The following is a 22947-nucleotide window of genomic DNA, read 5'->3' on the forward strand; positions in this document are numbered from 1 at the left end:
CGGTGGCATGGCATGGCCGGGCACTGGGGACTGGGTGACACCACCCCCCCGTGTCCCAGCTCTGCTCCCGGATGGGGCAGCCAGGCTGGCTCGACTCTGTGCTTGTATTTATTTATTTACTGGCGAAATTCCTCTGACAGGGCTCAGGCGTGCGCCGGCCGGGCAGAAATATTCCAGAAACGCCTCCAACTGCTCCAGCGCGTTGGTGGGACCACAGGCATCCGGCGGCCGCGCCGGCAGACCCCGTGTGCCATGCTCGCCCGCCAGCCACGGGCGCCCTGGTCCCGAGTGGTCACTGTCCCCAGGGTGCAATGCCACCGTGCCATGGTGTGGCTGGGTGCTGGATCTTTGCTGTGTCCCACTGGAGTGGGGGTGTGGGGAGGCAGGGGGACATGGGGTGGGAGCTGTGGGACTCCCGTCGCGCCAGAGGCACTTTCTCCTTTTGTCCGTGTTTCATCCGTGTGATGCTTGGTTTGGCTCTTCTGCTCTCGGTGTGGGGACAGCGCTGCTTGTCCCTGGTGTGGGGGTCCCAAGGGACCCTGGGGAAGAGCGATTTTTGGCTCAGGGCACATCTTCATCCCCAGGGTCAGATGGAGACCTGCTCAGGCACCGGCTGGAGACCCCACCGTGCCCAGGTGGTCACCGCGTCCCCTCCGTGCCGCCGGCATCCCTGGCTCCCTGCCACCGGCCTCCTCCCGGCAGGCCCCGCGCGGGGAGGCCCCCGGCCCCTCGCCCGCTCCCGCTGTTTCCAGGGAGACCTCAGCCCTCTCGAGGCAGCTTCGCCACGAAAGCGGCATTACCGTGGGGCTACCAGGCTGTGCCGGAGGGCTGCCAGGCCGGCACACATCCGCGGTGCCAGCCCTTGCCTTGGGGGCAGGGGGCTGTCTGTCCACAGGAGCGTTTTGGGGGGGCTGTTGTGTTCATGGCAAAGCCAAGAGAGGAGCAAGTGGTATCAGGGCAGCAACACCCGGTACAACACTGAGCACTCTGGGTGCAGGAGCCCGCAACCCCGTCCCTCGCAGCACAGCACCCTCCTGGGCTCGCCCCGTCTTTCCCGGCTCCCCCAGGGAGGCGGTGGGACGGAGGCCGGGCAGTTCCCCCCCGCGGCCCTGGGCTGCCGCCAGCCCACATCACTTCCTCCGGCAGCGGCCATGGCGGTGGCGGCGAGGCCCCGCTGCCCGCCTGTCCCCCCCGGCGCACCCGCGGCTGCTGCGCGCGCCGGTGGGGCCCTCGCATTCCTCGGCTATTTTTAGGGTGGCCCTATCAGCCCAGCTGTCCCTGCGCCACTGGCTGCTGCCCCACCAGTGCCTCTCCCACCGCGCTGCGCCGGCAGAAACCCCGCTCCCCACTCGCCCCGACCCTGCGGTAAGGTGGGGACCCCCGGAGTGACCAGCGTGGCATGAGGGGGGCACGTGGGGGCCAGTCCCAACATCAAGGTTGGGGGCCACACGGCTGCACCCACCCCTGGGGTACTTTGGCAGCCAGGGGCTGTTTCTTGCAACCCCCTGGGGACCCCGACCCTCTGCCCCGACACCGGTGCGCCGCGGGGACCTTTGGGGTGGTGCTGGGCTGTGAGGAGGTGGCAGCGGCATAGGTTGAGGGTTTAGGGGCTCTGATCTGTGGGCAGGTTCATCTCAGGACCCTTGTGCCCAGCCCATGCTCCAGGCACCGTCATTTCATGCTCTGGTGACAGGGAGGGGACAGGGGACCCCTCCAGGACGGGGTGACGTGCCCCTGACGGGTGGGTCGGTTCGATGGCCGGGTGCTCCTCTGTGCTGTGCATGGCCTGGGATGGGTATTTCTCCCTGACAGCCCTGAGTGCGACCCCCTTTGGGTTTCAGAGCGTGGCACCAGCCGGGACGGCGGGTCCCCACCGGGGCTGGCACAGGGTCAGGCTCAGAATAAACCTCGGCTGTCAGGGTGAGCAGGCCGCCCGGGGCAGAAAATATCCCTTTCCTCACCCTGGCATCTGCTTACCGCGGCGGGCTGGCCTGGCCGGGGGGACAGTGGGGCACGGTCCTGCGGCCTGACTAAAGGGGCTTTTTTTGCACAATGAGTTTTGTCGTGTCTCAGCCTGGCCACCTGTCTGTCCCTAGAGCCCTTTCTATAGGCACTGCCTGTTCGTACGCTGAGCAAGGCCAGGTGGGACCCCATTCCCAAGGGCGCTGTGCGCCCAGGGCCAGCGGGAAGGGCACGCGTTCATACACTCTGCCATGGTTTGGTGTCCTGCGTGCCGGCCCCAGCCCGTCTCACCTGTCGGTCTCTCCTCAGCCAGGGCTGCGGCTCCATGAGACATCGCCATGGCGTTTTCATCCCGGTTTGCGTTCTGGGAGCAGAAGGGAAGTCTTTCGCGTGCTTGCCTGCACCCTGCATTCGGGTCACGCTGCCACACGCTGCTGACCAGCTCCCCCAGTTTGCCCAGTGCCGGCACCACGTTTGTAGCTGCGCTCCCATCCTCTCACCGCACCGGGAGCCACGCTGAGCAAATGGGGAGCTGCCCTGTGCCCCACCATGGCATGGCTACGCTCACCGACACAGCCATGCATGCGATTACTAACGCCATCACTAACGAGGTTTGCGAGTGGCTGGTGCAGCCTCTAACATGGCATGAGCCACCTTGGCCGTGTGTGCCGGTGCCACCGGCCAGCCCCGAGCTGTGCAACGGCGAGTTGGGGTGCGCTGCCCGTGGGGTGGACCACATGGTGCCGTGGCTGAGCCCTGGCGCTCACAGACGTGGCCCAGGGCACCGGAGGATTTGGCCACCCACCCCCACGTGACCCCCAGTTTGGCAGGGAGACGGCATGTCCCACAGCATGGCTGCTGCGGAGATTAGCTGGTGACACTTAAAACGTGCTGTGACACCTGATGGGGTGACGCGCAGAAGGGCAGAGCCCCCGCGGGGAGCAGCGGTGGGGCTCCGTGTACCAGCTCACCTGCTGCACGCGAGGAGAGGGCCCGGGCCAGGGGGCAGAGCGCTTTCTCCTCCCACCTTTGCGGGTTTTGGCTGCTGGGAAGCCTGGCGGGACATGTGTCCTTGTCCCTGGGGCTGCACTGGGGCCATGGGCTCACAATGGGCTGCAGACTGGGGCTGTTTCATGGAGCAACCTCTTGCCCTTCTGGCATGTAGTGATGGTCCCGGTGGCTTTTCCTGGACTATGTGGCTTTTCCAGCAGCGAGGCCCCGCGGTGGGGTGAAATGTGCTCCTCTTGTTTGTCTGACCCTCAGGTCAAGGACGAGGACAAGTCTTTAGCTGTGAAAAGACCCGGGAAGGAGGACGGGGCTGTAAGTGTCGCAGGGCACGGGCAGGGTGGAGCTGTGTTGGGGATGGGGCACGTCCTCAGTGGGGACAGACCCTGTGCCAGGATTTGGGGACATCACAGAGGGTCGTGAGCTCAGCATCGCCCCCTGGTCCCTTGGGAGCACCAGTGGCCGCTCCAGGGCAGCGCGTGGAGGGTGGTGGGTGTTTTTGGGAGGGATGCCGGGCTGTTGGTGCACAGATCACTCCCTAGTGCTTCTTCCTGTGTGTGGGGACAGGGACATCACCATCACTCCCAGCCCTGGTGTCCAGTGGGGGGCTGTAGGTTGGCTGGGGAAGGGGACTGGGTGCTGCAACCCTTGGTGCCAGGGTCTGGCCGGGAGCACTGCTCCTGTGTCCCAAGCAGTGGGTGCTTGCGGTGGCAGGCACCGCACCCCCGGACCCCTGCTCACACCGTTGTCATTGTGGCTGCAGTCAGAGAGCTCGAAGGATGCGGCGTCTGCACCCCTGAATCCTGAGCCTCCAAATCCTGAGCCCCCGAAGAGCCCCGAGCTGCCCCCCGGGCAAGGGAAGAGCCCAGAGCCGGTGCTGAACGGGGCAGCCGTGAATGGGCTGGAGGCCCCGGCCACCGAGGCACAGGGGGACGATGGCCAGGGGCTGTCCCGCCGCAGGGTGGTCCGTGTGGTGCGCAAGGTGGTCCGCAAAGTCCTGCCGGGGGAGGACACCAGCAGCGCCAAGGAGCCGGGGCGAGACGCCAAGTCTCCCGAGCCAGTGCCACCCCCCAGGAAGGAGGAATCCGGCCGTCCTGCCGTCCTGGCGCCCCCTGCGCCACCACCTCCCCCCACGGTGCCGGCAGCCCCTGCCAAGCCAGAGCCCAAGGATGAGATCTCAGCAGGGCTCAAAACCCTCATGGCAAAGGGCAAAACCAAAGAGCACCGGCCGCGGCTCCGGCCGGGGGACAGGAGGGAGGAGAAGTCCCCTGAGCCGGCTGGAGGGGATGCGAAGCCGTCCCTGTCCCCGGGTGCCGAAGCCAAGCCGGAGCCGCTGGTGCAGCCTTCGGGAGGGAAAATGGAGCCAGCAAAGGCTCCAAAACCCACCGCCCTGGAGAGGCACAAGGTACCGGTGTGTACACGGCAGGGGATGCTCTAACACAGCGGCATGGTTGTGCCGCCCGGCGCGGCATGGTGTGAGCTCACCCGCATGGTTTGCGGTGGTTTTGGGGTGTGTGGTGCTGGACAGGGGGACACTTTTTGGGTCAGTTGTGTGTGCCGCGACTGCTCCATCACGCTGCCCCTTGTCTCCCCCCATGGCTCGTGTGGAGAAGAAGCTGCATGCCGGCGAGAAGCGTCCGACTCCTGTGAAAACTGCCCCAGCACCCCCACAGCAGGTGTGTGGGAGTGGCGATCTGGGTCCCTGGGCACTGTGGGTACCCGCTGGTACCCCAGCTGTGCCAGCATCAGTGGGTCTGCGCCAGCCTTTGCCCCGGTACCCGCCCCAAGCACTAGCCAGGAAAGCTTTTGCGGTAGCCCCTCTGGCACCTGTGTGCCGCGAGTGCCAGGGCTGCGGGGCAGCCGGCCCAGTGCTGACAGTGCTGTGTCTCCAGGCTGCCCCCGGCCCCGCGTCCCGGCTGAGCCCGTCGGAGGAGGCGCAGCGCCGGCTGGAGAGGATCTTCAACACTTCTGTAATTCCAGGGGTGTCGGCGTTTGCGTGCCACCCACCTGGGGACAGGGAAGTGATTGTGCCCCTGTGCTTGGCTACCAGCCCTGTGGTCCCTCTCTCTGGGTGGCACCAACAGCAGGGGATGGATGCATGACTGGGGCTGCTGGTGGTTTTGGGGATCACTGCCCAGACCAGCGTGCCTGGCCGTGGGGAGCTGCAATGCCCAGCTGTCCCCACTGGTGACATCCGTGTGGTAGCCTGGGCACAGCTGCTGGTAGCTGGGATGATGCCCAGGTGGTGCTGTGGGGACTGTGGCCATGCCGGGGCCCCGTGGCGTGTCACGGTGCTGCTGCTGCTCTCTGCCTCTCACCTCCTCTCTTCTCCTTTCTCTCCTTCCTTGCTGCCGTTAGCTGGACCCCACCGCCTCCGCCTCAGCCCCCAGCCAGGTACCGTACTCCTGTCCTCAGGAGCCCTCTGCCTCCGCCAGCGACCCCCCACCATCCTCTGTGTGCCGCTGGGCTGGCGTCTGCGCCCGCGCCTCGTGCTGGAGCGTAAGGCTTTCCTGCGGGGCTGCAGGGTGCCGGGGTGGCCGGGCCCCGGTGTCCCTCCCCAGCGAAGCCGTGCCAACGATCTGGGGGTCCCAGGAGGGTGCTCTTGGTGGCAGTAGCACAGCTGGGGCAGGATGGGGCACGGGGTAGGATGGGAAGGGGCAGAGCACCTGGCACAGGCAGGACAAGCGGCTCGTGCCGGAGCAGCCACAGCGCATGGTGCTGGTTGAGCTCACAGCGCGTTGGCACAGTGTCCCCCAGCCCTGGGGGCTGTAGTGGTGGGACCTCATGGCCGATGTCCTTCCCGGCTCTGTGTGTCCCCAGAGCAGCGCTGGACCTGCTGCTCTGCTGGCCACAGCGGTGGCCCTCACAGGGAGTACTCGTGGGGTTTGGCATGATGGCACTTTGCCCCTGCTCGCTTCCCCCTACACTGCTTTCCGTGCCATCTGCGGGGCAGAGATCAATCCTTCTCGCCCTCACCCCCTGTCTCTCGGCCTCGGCAGGGTCACGCGGAGGATGCCCTGGCAGCCCCCAGCGGCCCCGTCCTTGCTGCAGCTCAGGTTTGGCTTTGGGGCTCACCCTGCTCCTGGGTGACAGGGACGTCCCTGCTCTACCGGCCGTACCAGCCCGGTATTTCCCATGCCGCAGTACTCTGCCATCACTGTGCCACATCCTGTGTCCCTCCATTATGTTCTTTTAGCGTGTCCTGTGTCCCTACAGTGTGTCCCTGCAGCGTGTCCCCCAGCATGCCTGGTGTCCCTGCATCCCAGCACATGCCTGGCATGGGTGCCTGCTCTCTGGCCTGTGGTTTGGGAGCTCAGCCCGCCCTGGCTTGCCCACGGTGACCGTAGTGAACGCGCTCATGGGCCAATGGGACTTCACGTTTGCCCCGAGCCGTGGCAGGGCCCTCAAGGGGTCTCTGCAGTCGCGAGCCCACGGGGGTCCCTGGGGACCACAGACAAGATGGGGACATGTGCTGGGAGGGCTGGAGGTGAGATGAGGGGGGCAGGTGACCACAACCACGCCACATTCTGCCATCCCACAGGCGAAGACAGAGGAGCAGATCGCGGCTGAGGAGGCCTGGTACGAGACCGAGAAGGTGTGGCTGGTGCACAGGGATGGCTTCTCCTTGGGTGAGTTGGGGGTCAGCCCCGTGCTGCCCCAGCCTTCCCATGGCACAGTGAGTCCCTCGGCCCAGCTGCAGTGTCCCCGGGTCCCCACTGAGCACCCCGTGCCCCTCGCAGGCAACCAGCTGCGGCTGGAGGAGGGCAGCCCCCTGCCCGAGGGCAAGGTGAAGGTGAAGCTGGACCACGATGGCACCGTCCTGGAGGTGGAGGAGGATGATGTGGAGAAGGTAGGGCCACAGGGCGGGGGCCGGCAGGGCAGACCCCCATTCCCTGCCTGACGCCCCCCCCACTTTGCTGCCAGGCGAACCCCCCCTCCTGTGACCGCGTGGAGGACCTCGCCAGCCTCCTCTACCTCAACGAGTCCAGCGTCCTGCACACGCTGCGGCAGCGCTACGGCAGCAACCTCCTGCACACCTACGCCAGCCCCACCATGGTCATCATCAACCCGCTGAGCTCCCCCTCCATGTACTCTGAGAAGGTGACCGCACTGCCCGGGGTGGGGACCCGAGGGGACAGGCATCTGGGAGCTGTGCCACCGCACAGAGGGAGCTGGTGGGGTGGCAGGGTGCTGACCCTCACCCCTCTGGAGCCCTCAGCACAGGACACACATGGGCTGGAACAGCTCTGCTGGGAGGACAGGCTGAGAGAGTTGGGGTGTTCAGCTGGAGAAGAGAAGCTCCGGGGAGACCTTATTGTGGCCTTTCCATACTTAAAAGGAGCCAATAAGAAAGATGGGGACAGACTTTTTAGCAGGGTCTGTTGTGATAGAACAAGGGGTGATGGTTTTAAACTAAAGGCAGGAGATTCAGCCCAGACATGAGGAAGAAATTTTTTTACAATGAGGGTGGTGAAACACTGGCCCAGGTTGCCCAGAGAGGTGGTGGATGCCCCATCCCTGGAGACATCCCAGGCCGGGCTGGACGGGGCTCTGAGCAACCTGAGCTGGTGCAGATGTCCCTGCTCATGGCAGGGGTGGCACTGGATGAGCTTGGAAGGTCCCTTCAACCCAAACTATTCTATGATTCACCTGCTTCTGCCCCTCTCCAGGTCATGCACATGTTCAAAGGCTGCCGTAGGGAGGACATGTCCCCACACATCTACGCAGTGGCCCAGGCCGCCTACCGCAGCATGCTGATGAACCGCCAGGACCAGGCGGTTGTGCTGCTGGGCGCCAGCGGCAGTGGCAAAACCACCAACTGCCAGCACCTCGTCCAGTACCTTGCCACCATCGCTGGCAGCACCGGCAAGGTCTTCTCCGGTGAGTCCCCAGTGGGGCGCGCGGTCCCCGTGCTACCTGCGCACACCCCTTGCTTTGCGGTCACAGCCCCCAGCTGTGGCTGGGCACACGCCACGGCACACGGTGCGCTTTCACCGTCTCACGCCGGTGCCTTTACCGCGCTCTTGAGGGCTGTCGCGGCACGGAGCACGGCACAGGAGCAGCAGCGTTTGCCCAACCGTTGGTGCCAGCTCTGGCCGACCCCCACACAGCCCCTGCACCCCACCGCCCCGCTTCTCTTCCCGCAGCGGAGAAGTGGCAGGCTCTCTACACGGTCCTGGAGGCTTTTGGCAATAGCAGCACTGGCATGAACAGCAACGCCACCCGCTTCTCCCAGATCATCTCTCTGGACTTCGACCAGGCTGGGCAGGTGGCATCCGCCTCTGTACAGGTGAGGGGGCCGGGGTGGCCCCCCTCGGCACAGGAGCTGCTCCATCCTCACCAGGGTGGCCCCTTCGGTGCAGGAGCTGCTCCAACCTCACCAGGGCATTTCTCCCGCTGTGTGCCACCCCACGAGCTCTGCTGCAGCCCCCCACCGTGCTTGCAGCGCTTAGCAGCCAAGCATCCCCGTCTCATCTTTGTTCATACCCAGACGTGCGCAGATCAGATCAATTCCAACTTTGAATTAGCCCCCATGTCAGGGTGTCCATCTCTCTGTGGTAACAGCAGAGCCCTTAAAATTCAACAGAGCTGCTTCACGCTCCTGTAGTAGCAGACACCCCAGGAGAGGGGATGTTCACAGGTCACTTGGACAATGTTTGCGTTCGTACAATGCCCTGCAGTGGGTGCGAGTCCCCCATGTCTCCGTGGGAACCCTGGGCTGACAATAGGGATGAGGCCGGGGTGGGCCGGGGGGGGTCTCGGTGGCAGCGCGGCCCTTGGGGACAGTTCCCAACCTTCCCACCTCTGCTAGACGCTGCTGCTGGAGAAACTGCGTGTCGCCAGGCGTCCGACCAACGAGTCCACCTTCAATGTCTTCTACTACCTGCTGGCCTGCTCCGACAGTGCCCTGCGGTGAGCTGGGCAGGCAGGACACGGCCCCCAGCCTGGGGGATCTCCGGGGTCTCCCTCATGGGGCTGATGTCGGTGTTCATCCCCACAGGACCGAGCTTCACTTCAACCACCTGGCAGAGAACAATGTTTTTGGCATTGTGCCCCTCTCTAAGGTGACTGTTATGAGGCTGGGGGGTGGGGGAAGGGGGTCCCCGCCCCATTTGGGTGCAGGGGGAGGCAGAGCCAGGCTCCCACACCGATGGCTCCTGTTGCTCTCCGCAGCCGGAGGAAAAGCAGAAGGCGACGCAGCAGTTCAACAAGCTCCAGGCTGCCATGAAGGTGATGGGCATCTCTGGCGAGGAGCAGAAAGCCTTCTGGCTCATCCTGGGGGCCATTTATCATCTGGGGGCTGCTGGGGCCACCAAAGGTAACGAGCTGCTCAGGGCCGGGAGCATTAATGAGCCGAGGCTCGGGACTGATGGCTGCATGTGGTCCCAGAATGATCACCAGCACCTTGGTGCCTTGCAAACAGCCCCCCCAGCTCGGCCAAGCCTGGGCGGGGGTGTTTTGGGGCTGTGTTTTGGGACAGTGCTCTGTACTCCAGGTAGTCTGGAGCACCCGGTTTTGCCCCCTCGTTTGGGATGGTCCCACCAGCCAGTGGGAATCGAGCAGCCCCAGAGCCTGGGCTGGTGTCTGCCAAACTGGGGAGCCAGGGGCCTGGATGGGGCCGAGGGAGTTAGGGGGTTGCGTCCCCCCATCCCTGGTGTAACACCTCTCCCCCTCCTCCTCCCCGCAGAGCTGCTGGCAGACAGAGCCGGTAATCAGAGCTGGGGGGGGATCTGCTCCGGGTGGTGCCACATGGTGCTGTTTTGGGGGTTGAAATGGGGGCTTGGGACGCTGCTGGAGTGCCAGGACGCAGTGGGGTGCAGCGCTGGCCCTGGGGTGCTGCAGAGCACTAGAGGGCAGCAGGGACCCGCTGCAGCCACCGCGCCAGGATGCTCCAGACGCTCTGAAGCCTTTTTGTGGGGGCCTGCTGGGGGAGGGAACCCCAAATCTCAGTTGGGGGAGCATCCCTGCATCCTGCTTGGAGCGAGCATCCCAGCCCCAGCTCTGTGCTGCTCCTGGAGCTCCCCACATCTTGTGGGCACTGGGAATGCTCAGAGCCTTCTCAGCTGCTCCAGTCCCCATTTCCTTGGCCCCTTGCTGCTCCTGCCGCGCTGGATCTGCCAGCGGCTCCCGTGTTCCAGGGCAGAGCTGAGCTGCTCCCCACTGGTGCCCACGGTGTGGCTGGGGATCCCAGGGGAAGGGCCCCCACAGCGGGTCACCGTGTCTCACTGCGCCGATACCGGGGGTGGGACCAGGCTCGGCATGTGTGTGGCATGGCAGTGCCTGCGCCTGGCGTGTTTTGGCAGGAGGGCATCCCCGTGCCGCGTGTCCGCACTGCCATGTCCTGTTGTTTCTAACCCCTGTCTCTGTTTGCATGTGCATGCTGCCCTTTTGCAATGCAGACGCCGACGAAGGTAAAGTCTTGTTCTCCGTGCGCGTATCCCTGTCTTCCCCCTCCCACGTGCTACTGGCTTCCCACTGTCCTGTCCCTGCGTGTCACCATTAACCTGCTCCCACCTCCCCTGCCCTCCCCTGGCATCCGTGTTGTTGTGTCTGGCAGCCACGGTCTGTCCTGCCACATCGCGGTGGGGCTGCTCGCTGCATGTGGCCGAGCAGGGACATGTCCCCATGCTGGGGCAGCTCAGTGCCCCACACCATCACAGGGCTTGGGGAGTCCCCAGGCAGCAGCAGAGAGGGGTGACCCCCGCTCCCCACCTCATGGTGAGGCTCTGGGCTCAGCCCTGCAGAGACACAAAGCCGCTCACCCCCCATCTCCTCTAATCAGACCCCAAAACACACTTACAGTGCTTAAAAGGGACCTATAAGAAAGATGAGGACAGACTTTTTAGCAGGGCCTGTTGCTATAGGACAAGGGGTGATGGTTTTAAACTAGAGGAGGGGAGATTCAGGCCAGACACGAGGAAGAAAATTTTAAACTGAGGGTGGTGAGAGCCTGGCCCAGGTTGGCCAGAGAGGTGGTGGATGCCCCATCCCTGGAGACACCCCAGGCCAGGCTGGACGGGGCTCTGAGCAACCTGAGCTGGTGCAGATGTCCCTGCTCATGGCAGGGGTGGCACTGGATGGGCTTTAAAGGTCTCTCTAACCCGAACTGTTCCATGATTCCTGGCTCACTGATGCTGGCCACGTGCTCCTGCTCTGCACAGCATCCGCACCCTGAGACTGTCCCGGGTCTGGCTGGAGACCTCCCTGATTTGGGTGGATGCCCTGGCTGGCACTGAGCCCCCTTACCCGCCCCACAGGTGGGAGGAAGCAGTTTGCCCGGCACGAGTGGGCTCAGAAAGCCGCATACCTGCTGGGCTGCAGCCTGGAGGAACTTTCCTCTGCCACCTTCAAGCACCAGCCCAAGGGCACCCTGCAGCGATCCACCTCCTTCCGACAGGGCCCCGATGACCCCCCGCTGGGTGACGGAGGCACAGGTAGGGGGAGGGATGGCGGGGACAGCAGGTGGCCCCAGGGGACATGGGGCTGGGGATGCTCAGAGTTGCCTCGGGCAGGTCCCAAGCTGACGGCGCTGGAGTGCCTGGAGGGCATGGCGGCCGGCTTGTACTCCGAGCTCTTCACCCTCCTCATCTCCCTCCTCAACAGGTATGTGCTTGAGGGGGATGGGGGAGAACTGGGGGGGTCCCAGCAGCACCCGGTCACCCCACTGTGTCCCCTTGTCACCCGCAGGGCGCTGAAGTCGAGCCAGCACTCGGTGTGCTCGGTGACAGTGGTGGACACCCCTGGGGCACAAAACCCTGAGCTGGCGGGGCAGAGCCGGGGGGGCACCTTTGAGGAGCTCTGCCACAACTATGCCCAGGAGCGCCTGCAGCTCCTCTTCCACCAGCGCACCTTCACCCGCGAGCTGGAGCGATACAAAGAGGTATCGGGGACACCTGGGGGCTGCCATCACCTCCTCCCCTCCCGCCCTCCGCTCCTCTGTCTGCACGAGTATCTCCCACCAGCAGGGAAGGTTCAGATTGGATATGAGGAAAAATTTCTTCCCAGAAAGGGTTGTTGGGCACTGGAACAGGCTCCCCTGGGCAGTAGTGGAGTCACCATCCCTGAAGGCATTGAACAGACACGGAGATGAGGTTCTTAGGGACATAGTTTAGTAACAGTGTTGGGTTAATGGTTGGACTTGATGATCTTGAGGGTCACTTCCAACCAAAATGATTCTGTGATTTCAGCCCCAGCCGGGCAGCTCTGCCTGTAAACGTGCTAGGGTGGGAGGTGATGGGGTGGCTGCGGGTGCTCGTGGTGGGGAGAACTGACCAGTGCTAATCCCTGTCCCTGCTCCCCGGCTGCGTGGGCACTGACAGTCCCTCTGTCCCCCCTCCCCAGGAGAACATAGAGCTCGCCCTGGCCGACGCTGAGCCCAGCTTCTCCGGCTCTGTAGCTGCTGTAGACCAGCCCTCGCACCAGGCACTGGTAAGAACCTGCCGTGCTTTGCTGTGGCCATGTTGCGGCAGTTTGTAGCATTGGTCAGTGGCCGGGCAGCTTTCCTGGCCTTTGGGACACAGAGGTGCTGTCCCAAATGCCGAGCAATGACCGTGTGGCTGCCAGTGTGGGTGCAGCAGCATCCCTGGTGCATCCCCCAGCCCTTTGCTGGGGTTCAGCCTGGGGGTGCCTGAGTCCCCCACTGAGTGTCTCGCTGCCCAGAGTATGAACTCTTTCCCTGCGGGGTCTCCATTAAGCAGAGCCTCTCGTGTGGTGCTGCTCTGCCTTGCTGCTGACAGCAGCCAAGATTACATGTTCTCTGGGTTGCCCGGATCCCCTGTCCCCCCTGTCCCTGCCCCAGGGGACACTGGGGTGCCAGGCCAGGTACGAGCGCAGTGTCACCCACAGGTCCGGTCGCTGGCCCGCACGGACGAGGCGCGGGGGCTGCTGTGGCTGCTGGAGGAGGAGGCGCTGCAGCCAGGTGGCAACGAAGACACCTTGCTGGAGCGGCTCTTCTCCTACTACGGCCCCCAGGAAGGGGGCAAGAAAGGTCAGGGGGGGCCCGGCACTGTGGGGCCATGCACCTGCACAGCGCCTGTCCCCAGCAATGCCGTGTCTCCCTGCAGGGCACAACCCGCTGCTCCACAGTGACAAGCCCCGGCACTTCCTCCTGGGCCACAGCTCAGGGACCAACTGGGTGGAGTACGATGCCACAGGCTGGCTCAACCACGTCAAGCACAACCCGGCCTCCCAAAACGCTTCCGTCCTGCTGCAGGAGTCACAGAAGTACGTGGGATCCCAGGGTGGGAAGGGGGCACGGCGGGGCGGGGAGAGGTGATTTTGAGGGTGACGTCCCCTCCGTGACCTGCAGGAAGGTGATCAGCAGCCTGTTTGCCGGCCGCGGCGGGTCGGCACTGGTGCTGTCGGGCTCGGTGGCGGGGCTGGAGGGGGGGTCGCAGCTGGCCCTGCGCCGGGCCACCAGCATGCGCAAAACCTTCACCACCGGCGTGGCCGCCGTCAAGAAGAAGTCCCTCTGCATCCAGATCAAGCTGCAAGTGGTGAGTAACGGGGTGCCAAGGGGGGATTCCCCAGGTCTGGCTGGGGCACCGCTGCGTGTCACTGCTCACCCCGCTCTCCTGTGCCCCCAGGATGCCCTCATCGACAGCATCAAGAAGTCCAAGCTGCACTTTGTGCACTGCTTCCTACCCAAGGCGGCTGGGGGTGGCGGGGACCCCCGGGCTCTGCCGTGCCGGCGGGTGAGCGGCAGCGAGCTGGAGCTGCCAGCGGAGCACTGCGAGGCCGGGCTCATGCAGCTGGACGTGCCCCTCCTGCGCGCCCAGCTCCGCGGCTCCCGCCTGCTCGATGCCCTCCGCATGTACCGCCAAGGTGAGCCGTGCTGCCGGCACCCAGCCGGGGCGACGCGGGGGCTGCGGTGCGCATCCCGCTGCTGGGATGGATGCCGTGGGGGTCCCGGCTGCGTCTCTTCCCTGGGCAGCCAAACTGCCCCCCAGGAACCCATTTGGCACATGCCTTTGCTCTGAGCCCCGTGGCTGCCAGCCGTGCCCCCCCAGTGATCCTGGCCCCATCCCCGTCTCCACGGAGCTGTTATCTGCGCTGGGGACAGGCATGGCCTTAATTGGGTGTCTCCGCTGGTGCCGCTGGCTCCTGGCAGCTCTCTTGCTGGCAACCGTCCCCTGTCCTGCCAGGGCAAGGGACTCCAGGTCATGCTCAGCTTTTATCAGTAAGTGCAGCCCAGCCAAGAGTTTATTGCCTGGAGGCTGGGCCATTCCTGCTGCCATCAGGAATTGATGCTGCCCGCACACCTCCCGGATCGATGGCCGCGGCCAGCTGGCTGTGGCGGGGTCAGCGTCCCCATCAATACCCCATTGTTAATTAAGATGTGGAGGCTCAGCGCTGCGAGCCTGATGTAGAAGTTGGCTGTGGCTCAGAGCGGAGCCGGAGCCTGTTTGCTTGCACAAGCGACACGTGTCCCTGCGCTCCCCCTGAGGCAGGAGCTGGCTGCTGTTGCCCCAGATCCCGGCCAAAATTGATGGAAGACACGGCCAAGGAAAACCTCCTGGGGAGGGTCAGGGTGCTCTGGCTGTGCCCAGCCCCAAGGGAAACTTGCGCCTTGTGGGGTGACCCCATCTGCTCCCTCAAAAGATGGCAGTCAGGGCACACAGGGCTGTGCCTGGCCATCCCCGGCTGTCCCGGCTGCCCCTGCAGCCCCTCTCTCCCTTGTTGCCCCCTAGGGTACCCTGACCACATGGTGTTTGCGGAGTTCAGGCGGCGCTTTGATGTCCTGGCCCCACACCTGACCAAGAAGCACGGGCGCAACTACATCGTGGTGGACGAGAAGAGGGTATGTGCCCTATGCTGGGGCCAGTGCTGCGGTCTGGGGTCCCCTGCACCCCGGGGGTCCCTTGCACCTTGGAGTGCTGCCAGCCCAGCCCTGACACCTCTCTGTCCCTGCAGGCAGTGGAGGAGCTACTGGAGTCGCTGGACCTGGAGAAGAGCAGCTACCACATGGGCTTGAGCCGGGTATGGTGCCAGATGGTGTCTGCAGGTGCCGGTGGTGGCGCGGGACAGGGGTGGATGGCACAGGGCAGGGATGTGTGGCATGGCTCAGCGTGGTCCAGCATGGCATGGCATGGTGCGCAGCTGTTTGCTCCCACCTATAGCATTCCTCATGCCTGGGGAATAAAACCCACACAACGGGACAGGACCAGTGGCTGCAGAGGGGACAGACGTGTCCCCGCCAGCTGGTGTGGCAGGAGGGTGGCACAGTGGCCAGAGGGATGCTGGCACCCGTTGGCATCTCACCCCACTCCCCTCCCCTCCCACAGGTGTTTTTCCGAGCCGGGTCTCTGGCCAGGCTGGAGGAGCAGCGGGATGCACAGACCAGCAAGAACATCACCCTGTTCCAGGCGGCGTGCAGGGGCTTCCTGGCACGGCAGCACTTCAAGAAGAGGAAGGTTCGTCCCAGCGACGCTCCCCTCCCCACTCCGCTGCACAATTTCGCCTAAAATGGGCAGTGCAGCTTTTCTGCCGCTGCCTGGGCCAGCACCTCCTCCTCCCGCCTCCAGCTGTGGGGAGCCGTGGGGGGCCGAGGCGGGGGCCGGGGGGCCAAGGGGAACCGGTGGGGAGGGCGCTGGGCATCGCCACGGTGGGATGAAGCGACATTTCAGCTCCCGCTTTTATTATTAAAGAGGATGTAAAATAGGCATCTCGGCAGCGCCTCGCCTGCCGCAAGATCAGCGTTTGGAGGGGCTGGAGGGAATCAAACAGCAGATAAGCTGGGTGCAATTAGCCCAAATGCTAATGAAGGGGAGCACGGCTGGGTGCCAGCAGGGGTGCTGAGCACCCACCCCCCTGCTTTGCCCCGCCGGCGGCACCCTGTGCTGACACCATCCCCTGCGCAGATCCAGGATTTGGCCATTCGGTGCGTGCAGAAGAACATCAAGAAGAATAAGGGAGTGAAGGACTGGCCCTGGTGGAAACTCTTCACCACCGTGCGGCCCCTCATCGAGGTGCAGCTCACCGAGGAGCAGATCCGCGGCAAAGACGTGGGTATCCCTGTGCCGAGGTGGGGGGCTGGATGGGGCAGGGGGGGCTTGGGGGACTCTTGGTCCTTGGCAGGGCCCTGGGGCAGAGGGGGCTGCAGGAGCTCACGGGGGCTGCAGGAGCTCACAGGGGCTGCAGGAGCTCACGGTGGGCTGCAGGAGCTCACGGGGGCTGCAGGAGCTCACAGTGGGCTGCAGGAGCTCACAGTGGGCTGCAGGAGCTCATGGTGGCCTGCAGGAGCTCACGGGGGCTGCAGGAGCTCACGGTGGGCTGCAGGACCGCAGCTGCCCTGTGCCCCACCAGCGCCAGGCTCGAATTGCTCCCTAATTTGCGACTCAGCATGTCATTAGCATCCCGAGAGCCGGCTGGTGCGTGAGCCCAATTACGAGGTGTGGAGAATGGAAACGAAACCCTGTGCTGAGAGGCAGATGCGGGGGCTCCGCGCCGCGCTGGCAACCAGACACTCCTGCCCCCACCCGGCACAAAGCCGCTGCCTGGCTCAGCTTTCAGCCTGACCCGCCAAGGACAGGTGCCCAGAGTGGGGGCACCTGGGCCCCCTTCTGCCCCCCCAGCCTGTGCTGGTGCCAGAGGAGGGGTCAGAAAGATGTGCCTGAACCTGGCAGCCGGGCACACTGCCCCGGTGATCCCCAGGCATCCCGGTGGGTCCCCAGCCCTTTAGTGAGCCACAGTGGGTGGGTTTGCACCCACCCCCTCTCCCTGGAGGGGTGTGGGGACCCCTCTGCGGCTTCACCAGAGCTGCCTGGCGTTCCAACACCATTTATGGGGTTGGAGTCGACACAGCGGTGGAGCGGGTTGGGGAAAGTCCCTGCCCAGCCCTTGGCAGGGGAGAGCGGCCCCTGCCTCCGGGAGCCCCCACCCAGTGCTGGCGGGGAACTGGGGGGGTGCAGAGACCTGCCAGGCTCCTGCCTTCCAACCTCTTCCCCTTGCGCCTGCCCCTTCCCTCACCGCCCGCTCTGTTGCAGGAAGAGATCCAGCAGCTGAAGAGCAAACTCGAGAAGGTGGAGAAGGAGCGGAACGAGCTCCGGCTCAACAGCGACCGCCTGGAGAGCAGGGTAGGTCCTCGCTGGCAACGGGAGGGGCTGCGGTACTGTACCATCCCACCCTGGCGCCTGCCCCGGCCCATGGTCCCGCTCCCCCCGCTCCACCCCAGATCACAGAGCTGACGTCGGAGCTGACAGACGAGCGAAACACCGGCGAGTCAGCTTCCCAGCTGCTGGACGCCGAGACGGCCGAGAGGCTGCGGGCTGAGAAGGAAATGAAGGACCTGCAGGTACACACACCGCTCCCCAGCCTTGCAGTGTCTCTCGGCCCCCCCCAGTGCTCACCGCGGCTATGTCCCCTCACAGGCCAAGTACGATGCTCTGAAGAAGCAGATGGAGTCGATGGAGATGGAGGTGATGGAGGCTCGGCTCATCCGCGCGGCTGAGCTCAATGGGGAGCTTGACGATGACGATTCAGGTACCATCCTGCCTGCGGTGCTTGTTGCCAGCACACCCTGGCGTGCCCTGTGGTCATGTCACCCCCCTCTCCATGGTGGCATCACCCACCCCTGGGGCCCCACACCACCCCTTGCAGCCCCTGGGTGACCCCGTTTCCCCATGCAGGTGGCGAATGGCGGCTGAAATATGAGCGGGCGGTGCGGGAGATCGACTTCACCAAGAAGCGGCTGCAGCAGGAGCTGGAGGACAAGCTGGAGGTGGAGCAGCAGGGCAAGAGGCAGCTGGAGCGCAGGGTGAGCGGGGGGCTCTGGGGACCCCCAGGTGGGATGGGCAGGGGGTGGGCAGTTACTGCCTGCTTGGAGCTACACATAGAGAGCGTGTGGCCACGGCAGTGGGGACGAAGGGGCTTCCCGGAGCCCTGACTGCCCTGCCCGCTCCTGCCCGCAGCTGACAGACCTGCAGGCAGACAGCGAGGAGAGCCAGCGGGCCCTGCAGCAGCTGAAGAAGAAGTGCCAGCGCTTGGCCGCCGAGCTGCAGGACACCAAACTGCACCTCGAGGGACAGCAAGGGCGCAACCATGATCTGGAGAAGAAGCAGCGGAGGTTGGGGACCGTGCGTTGGCGGTGACACGCTGGGGGGGGTGACATTCTCGCTGCACAGCGAGCCTCTTGCAAAGCGGCATTACCATTTTAGCAGGGATTTGGGCACTTCACCAGCTCCTGCTTGGCCGAGGCGTCTCTGGCAGGATGGGGCTGCCCAGATCAACTGTGTTCATTGTGGGGGGGACGCCAATGCCCTTTTCGGGGTTCCAGAGCCGAGTCATCCCCCCGTGTGGGGCCATGTCCCATGCTGGAGGCTGTTGGTGCTCTGCTCAGTGCTTGGTCTTGTCCCGTCCCCTCTCCCAGCCCCAAAGTTTAACGTTATTAAGCAGCAGGGACGCTTTCATCTCATTATGGTAATGATCACACACACAAATACAGCGAGAGAATCCAATCTAATTAATTTCAATTTCCGTGGATTGGAGTCTGTGCTAATGCAGCTGTTTATTACCCAGCGCGAGTAAAAATGGGGATTAGCTGCCAAGGTGTTTAACGCAGGTCACAAACTCAAGCGTGGGGTTGTTTTCCAAGCCCCAAAGGCAGCAATTTTGGAGCAAACCCAGCTGATCCCATCCTGGGGGCACTGGGAGAGACTGTCCCGCTGCTGCCCAGCTCCAGGCTGTGCTGAGCCCTCTCCTGCCGCGGGCTCATGTCCCCTCCGGGGATGGGACTGGTGCCATCCCATGCGGGACTGTTGCACCGGGCTGCGGCTGGGCGAGCTGAGCCTGTCTTTGCTGGAGATGCCCCTGTGCCTTGCAGCCCCTCCATGTCCTGCAGCCACTCTGTGTCCTGCTTGGAGGGTGCAGTGTCCCCTGCTGCCACCACATAGCCAAACCCCCACCGTTAGTAGCCGCGGCCCTGCTGGCATCTCTGAGGTCTGCACAGCAGGTACTGCATTCTCCATCAGCTGCTGAGCAAAGGTATTGGGAAGAGTTTCTCCAAGTCGCTCCAAGGCCACCGTGCTGCCAATTAAAGGCTCATCAACAGCACATTTCAAACGAGCACTTAGTGCCTGTTGCCATGGGATGGGGACGATTGGCATGGCGCTGGTGGCGCGGTGCTGGTGACCAGTTCCCGGTGCCGTGGCGCGGTGCTGAGCCCCGCTGTCCCCACGCAGGTTTGACAGCGAGCTCTCGCAGGCACACGACGAGGCCCAGCGGGAGAGGCTGCAGCGGGAGAAGCTGAGCCGCGAGAAGGACGTGCTGGTGGCCGAGGTCTTCAGCCTCAAGCAGCTGCTGGAGGTGAGTGTCCCCCCCTGTCCCCTCCCCAGCCCCATGGCCAGCAGACACCCTCAGCTCACGGTGACCCCCCCCTTATTGCCAGGACAAGGACTCAGAGATCACGGGGCTGACACAGAAGGCGGAGGCGCTGGAGGCCGAGCTGCAGGACATCTCCTCCCAGGAGTCAAAGGACGAGGCATCTTTGGCCAAGGTGAAGAAGCAGCTGCGGGACCTGGAGGCGAAGGTCAAAGACCAGGAGGAGGAACTGGATGAGCAGGCTGGGACCATCCAGATGCTGGAGCAGGTACGGCGGGGAGGGGCGAGGTTTCTGGGTGGGGTAGTTTCAGGCAGGGCTGTTATTACCTGGGCCGGGCTTGCCCGGGAAGCGGAGGCGTTCGCCCTCAGCCCGGCGTTGGGCCAGGCACCGCCGCAGCTCCTGGCCCTCCGTGCCATGGCCCGGCACGTTGCCGTGGGGCGGGTGGCCCAGCCAGACTCGGACCGGGGTTTTTTCTGGGTGAGCAGCGCCCAGAGGGTGGTGTGTGGGGTCTCCATGTCCCCTTCGCTCTGACTGTGTCCCCCCCATTTTCAGGCCAAGCTGCGGCTGGAGATGGAGATGGAGCGGCTGCGGCAGACCCATGCCAAGGAGGTGGAGAGCCGCGATGAGGAGGTGGAGGAGATTCGGCAGTCGTGCCAGAAGAAGGTAGGGCTCAGCTGCAGCCCATCTACGCAAGGAGGGTCCAGGATGGGTCCCCGTGCCCCAGGCGGGTGCTGGGAGCTGCCAGCCGGGCACCGTCACGCAGCGCCCGGCACCCAACGCTCCCACACGGCCACAGCCCGGCTCCACTGGCCCGGCAGGTCCAACCGGTCCCTCTGCCGCCCGGGCCAGCGCACGCTGGGCTGTGCACCTCTGGTTGCACAAACACCCGGCCAGTGGGGTCATCCTGTGTCCCCAGTATGTGGGGACATGCAAAGGGGGCATCCTGGCCCCTTTTGGCCACCCTGACTGGGCTGCGCTCACTGTCTCCCAGCTGAAGCAGATGGAGGTGCAGTTGGAAGAGGAATATGAGGACAAGCAGAAGGTGCTGAGAGAGAAACGGGAACTGGAGAGCAAGTTATCTGCCTTCAGCGAGCAGGTAGGGTGCAGGGCAGCCAGGCAAGTGTTTCGCTTCGGGGACCCTGAGGTGTCTGTGGTGGGGTGGATGCCCTGGCACGGTGTCCCCTCCACCACAGGCCAACCAGCGGGACTTCGAGACAGAGAAGCGCCTGCGCCGGGACCTGAAGAGGACGAAGGCGCTGCTGGCCGACGCACAGATCATGCTGGACCACCTGAAGAACAACGCGCCCAGCAAGAGGGAGATCACCCAGCTCAAGAACCAGGTGTGCATCCAGACCCCCCCCAAAACTGCAGCCCTTGAGGGACACGAGGTGTCCCTATCCCCTGGCTGGGTGCTGAGCCGTGTCCCTGCAGCTGGAGGAGTCGGAGTTCACCTGCGCGGCCGCTGTCAAGGCCCGCAAGTCCATGGAGGTGGAGATCGAGGACCTTCACCTGCAGATTGATGACCTCGCCAAGGCCAAGGCAGCGGTAAGCGGTTTTGGGGTGCCATGCACCGTAGTGGGGCTGTGTCCCACCTGCACCCAGCAGGAGACCCCCAGCAGCACGGCAGGGTGACCCCATGCCATTTGAGATGGTTTTGGGGGGTGGGTGCCGCTCTCCTGGGGTGCAGCGGGAGACGCAGGTGTCTCCCTGCAGCTGGAGGAGCAGCTGAGCCGGCTGCAGCGGGAGAAGAACGAGGTGCAGAGTCGGCTGGAGGAGGACCAGGAGGACATGAACGAGCTGATGAAGAAGCACAAGGCGGCCGTGGCCCAGGTGAGGGGGGAATGGCAGCCACGGCACCACCGCCCCCCCATAAACACCCTTCTGGGAGCTGGCACAGCAGGGTCCCCGCTGACACTCTGGTGTGTCCCACAGGCGTCCCGGGACCTGGCGCAGATGAACGACCTGCAGGCGCAGCTGGAGGAGGTCAGCAAGGAGAAGCAGGAGCTGCAGGAGAAGGTGGGGAGCACCGACATTGGGCATGCACCCCAAGTGAAGGCGGGGGGGCACCCAGAGACCCACTGCCTGCACTTTGGGGGGCCTCACACCCTGGGGGGCGCAGAGCTCCATGGGAAGCTCTCTGTTGACATGAGAACAGTGTGACCAGCAGCTCTGCTCCAGGGCAGCATGGCGAGAGACTTTGGGGGTGGTGGTCAGTGCTGAGGCTGTGTCTCCCCTGCAGCTGCAAAGCCTGCAGAGCCAGCTGGAGTTCCTGGAGCAATCCATGGTGGACAAGTCGCTGGTGAGCCGGCAAGAGGCCAAGATCCGGGAGCTGGAGACCAGGCTGGAGTTCGAGCGGACGCAAGTCAAGCGCCTGGAGGTGGGTCCTGGGACCAGGATGCAGCGGGATCATGATGCGAAGCTGCCCAGGGGCTCCCTGAGCGCATCCCCAATATCTCCTCCCCACGACCCCCCACGCCGCAGCCCTCCCCTGCCAGCAGCCTGTCCTCGTACCCGCAGGGAAAGCTCCCAGCAAGCGCTGATAACAATAATCCACCGCCCAGCCCAGCAAAGTGCTGCTATTTCCCTGCATTGACTTAGGGAAATTATAGACTCTCCCAGCCCCGCTAAACGCTGCCTGCTTTATATTCTGCCTTTGCAGCTCTGCCGGGGGAGCGGAGCAGCTTAGCTCTCCTCTTAATATTTTCCTGGCTGTTATTTCCCTTCCTCGCTCTCTCTGCCGGGGCCATAAATATGCAGCGGCTGGCTCAGCGGCTGAGAGAGAACGAGAGCTATTTTTTCCCTACGTTACACGCTGTAATTACTTCACACACAGTTAAATCTATTTTTCCAATTCGGCAAAGCACCGGCGGGTTGTTCTGCCCCTTCCCTGGCCCTGGGCGGGAGGATATTTCTCCTCCATCTCCTTGTGAACATCCATAGGGTTGAGATGCGTCCTTGCCTGAGCCCTTGGGAGATGTTGCTGCAGGGCGGGGGGGTCCATGGGGGGGTCTGGGGTGACCCCGTTGCTCTGCAGAGCCTGGCCACACGGCTGAAGGAGAACATGGAGAAGCTGACAGAGGAGCGGGACCAGCGCGCGGCTGCCGAGAACCGGGAGAAGGAGCAGAACAAGCGGCTGCAGCGGCAGCTCCGTGATGTCAAGGAGGAGATGGGCGAGCTGGCCAAGAAGGAGGCAGAAGCCAGCCGCAAGAAGCATGAGCTGGTGAGGCACCCGTGACGAGGACAGGCATGGGGGCGCGGGGGTTTCCTGGGGGTACCTGGCTCACCCCACTCCCTCCCTGCAGGAGATGGACCTGGAGAGCCTGGAAGCCGCCAACCAGAGCCTGCAGGCAGACCTGAAACTGGCCTTCAAGCGCATCGGGGACCTGCAGGCAGCCATCGAGGATGAGATGGAGAGTGACAGCAACGAGGACCTCATCAACAGGTGAGAGCGCCTGGCTCCCACGCAGGGCACGTCACCAGGGCTCACCGCTTCTCCTTCCACTTCTGAAGTGCCATGGGGACCCCTGGGCTCTGCCTGGCCCTGGCAGGTCTGTCCATCTGTCCATCCATGCATCGTGCACACGTGCATCTGGCTGTGCACCCAGCATCCCTCCGTCCATGCATTGTGCACCCATGCACACGTGCATCAGTCCGTGCGTCCG

The 22947-nt window shown here is 64.2% G+C and overlaps 1 protein-coding gene across 13 annotated transcripts in view; it reads left to right on the forward strand.

The window, feature by feature from the left end:
• The window catches only part of MYO18A (myosin XVIIIA), a 36776-nt gene that overhangs the window by 7826 nt on the left and 6003 nt on the right, over window positions 1–22947 (forward strand). For 3 of the 13 annotated variants that reach the window (XM_065647459.1, XM_065647463.1, XM_065647458.1), the window contains 36 exons: window positions 6509–6596; window positions 6708–6817; window positions 6892–7068; window positions 7638–7848; window positions 8115–8257; window positions 8780–8880; window positions 8969–9032; window positions 9142–9286; window positions 11226–11402; window positions 11481–11571; window positions 11656–11848; window positions 12310–12396; window positions 12814–12955; window positions 13032–13191; window positions 13277–13463; window positions 13554–13791; window positions 14658–14767; window positions 14881–14946; window positions 15252–15380; window positions 15828–15971; window positions 16953–17042; window positions 17141–17260; window positions 17337–17448; window positions 17595–17722; window positions 17877–18031; window positions 19146–19269; window positions 19352–19552; window positions 19838–19948; window positions 20277–20381; window positions 20479–20625; window positions 20717–20830; window positions 20999–21115; window positions 21218–21301; window positions 21525–21662; window positions 22320–22505; window positions 22588–22727. In XM_065647459.1, coding sequence (XP_065503531.1) covers window positions 6509–6596; window positions 6708–6817; window positions 6892–7068; window positions 7638–7848; window positions 8115–8257; window positions 8780–8880; window positions 8969–9032; window positions 9142–9286; window positions 11226–11402; window positions 11481–11571; window positions 11656–11848; window positions 12310–12396; window positions 12814–12955; window positions 13032–13191; window positions 13277–13463; window positions 13554–13791; window positions 14658–14767; window positions 14881–14946; window positions 15252–15380; window positions 15828–15971; window positions 16953–17042; window positions 17141–17260; window positions 17337–17448; window positions 17595–17722; window positions 17877–18031; window positions 19146–19269; window positions 19352–19552; window positions 19838–19948; window positions 20277–20381; window positions 20479–20625; window positions 20717–20830; window positions 20999–21115; window positions 21218–21301; window positions 21525–21662; window positions 22320–22505; window positions 22588–22727 — 4835 coding nt within the window. Of the gene's footprint in view, window positions 1–1201; window positions 1371–1895; window positions 1921–2271; window positions 2338–3223; window positions 3283–3730; window positions 4373–4577; window positions 4644–4859; window positions 4938–5325; window positions 5467–5966; window positions 6024–6508; window positions 6597–6707; window positions 6818–6891; window positions 7069–7637; window positions 7849–8114; window positions 8258–8779; window positions 8881–8968; window positions 9033–9141; window positions 9287–11225; window positions 11403–11480; window positions 11572–11655; window positions 11849–12309; window positions 12397–12813; window positions 12956–13031; window positions 13192–13276; window positions 13464–13553; window positions 13792–14657; window positions 14768–14880; window positions 14947–15251; window positions 15381–15827; window positions 15972–16952; window positions 17043–17140; window positions 17261–17336; window positions 17449–17594; window positions 17723–17876; window positions 18032–19145; window positions 19270–19351; window positions 19553–19837; window positions 19949–20276; window positions 20382–20478; window positions 20626–20716; window positions 20831–20998; window positions 21116–21217; window positions 21302–21524; window positions 21663–22319; window positions 22506–22587; window positions 22728–22947 lie in introns of those variants that run through there. The other 10 variants (XM_065647456.1, XM_065647453.1, XM_065647460.1 and 7 more) reach the window with 10 other exon arrangements.

Source organism: Caloenas nicobarica, chromosome 17 (genome assembly GCF_036013445.1).
Source record: "Caloenas nicobarica isolate bCalNic1 chromosome 17, bCalNic1.hap1, whole genome shotgun sequence".
NCBI classification, from domain to species: domain Eukaryota; kingdom Metazoa; phylum Chordata; class Aves; order Columbiformes; family Columbidae; genus Caloenas; species Caloenas nicobarica.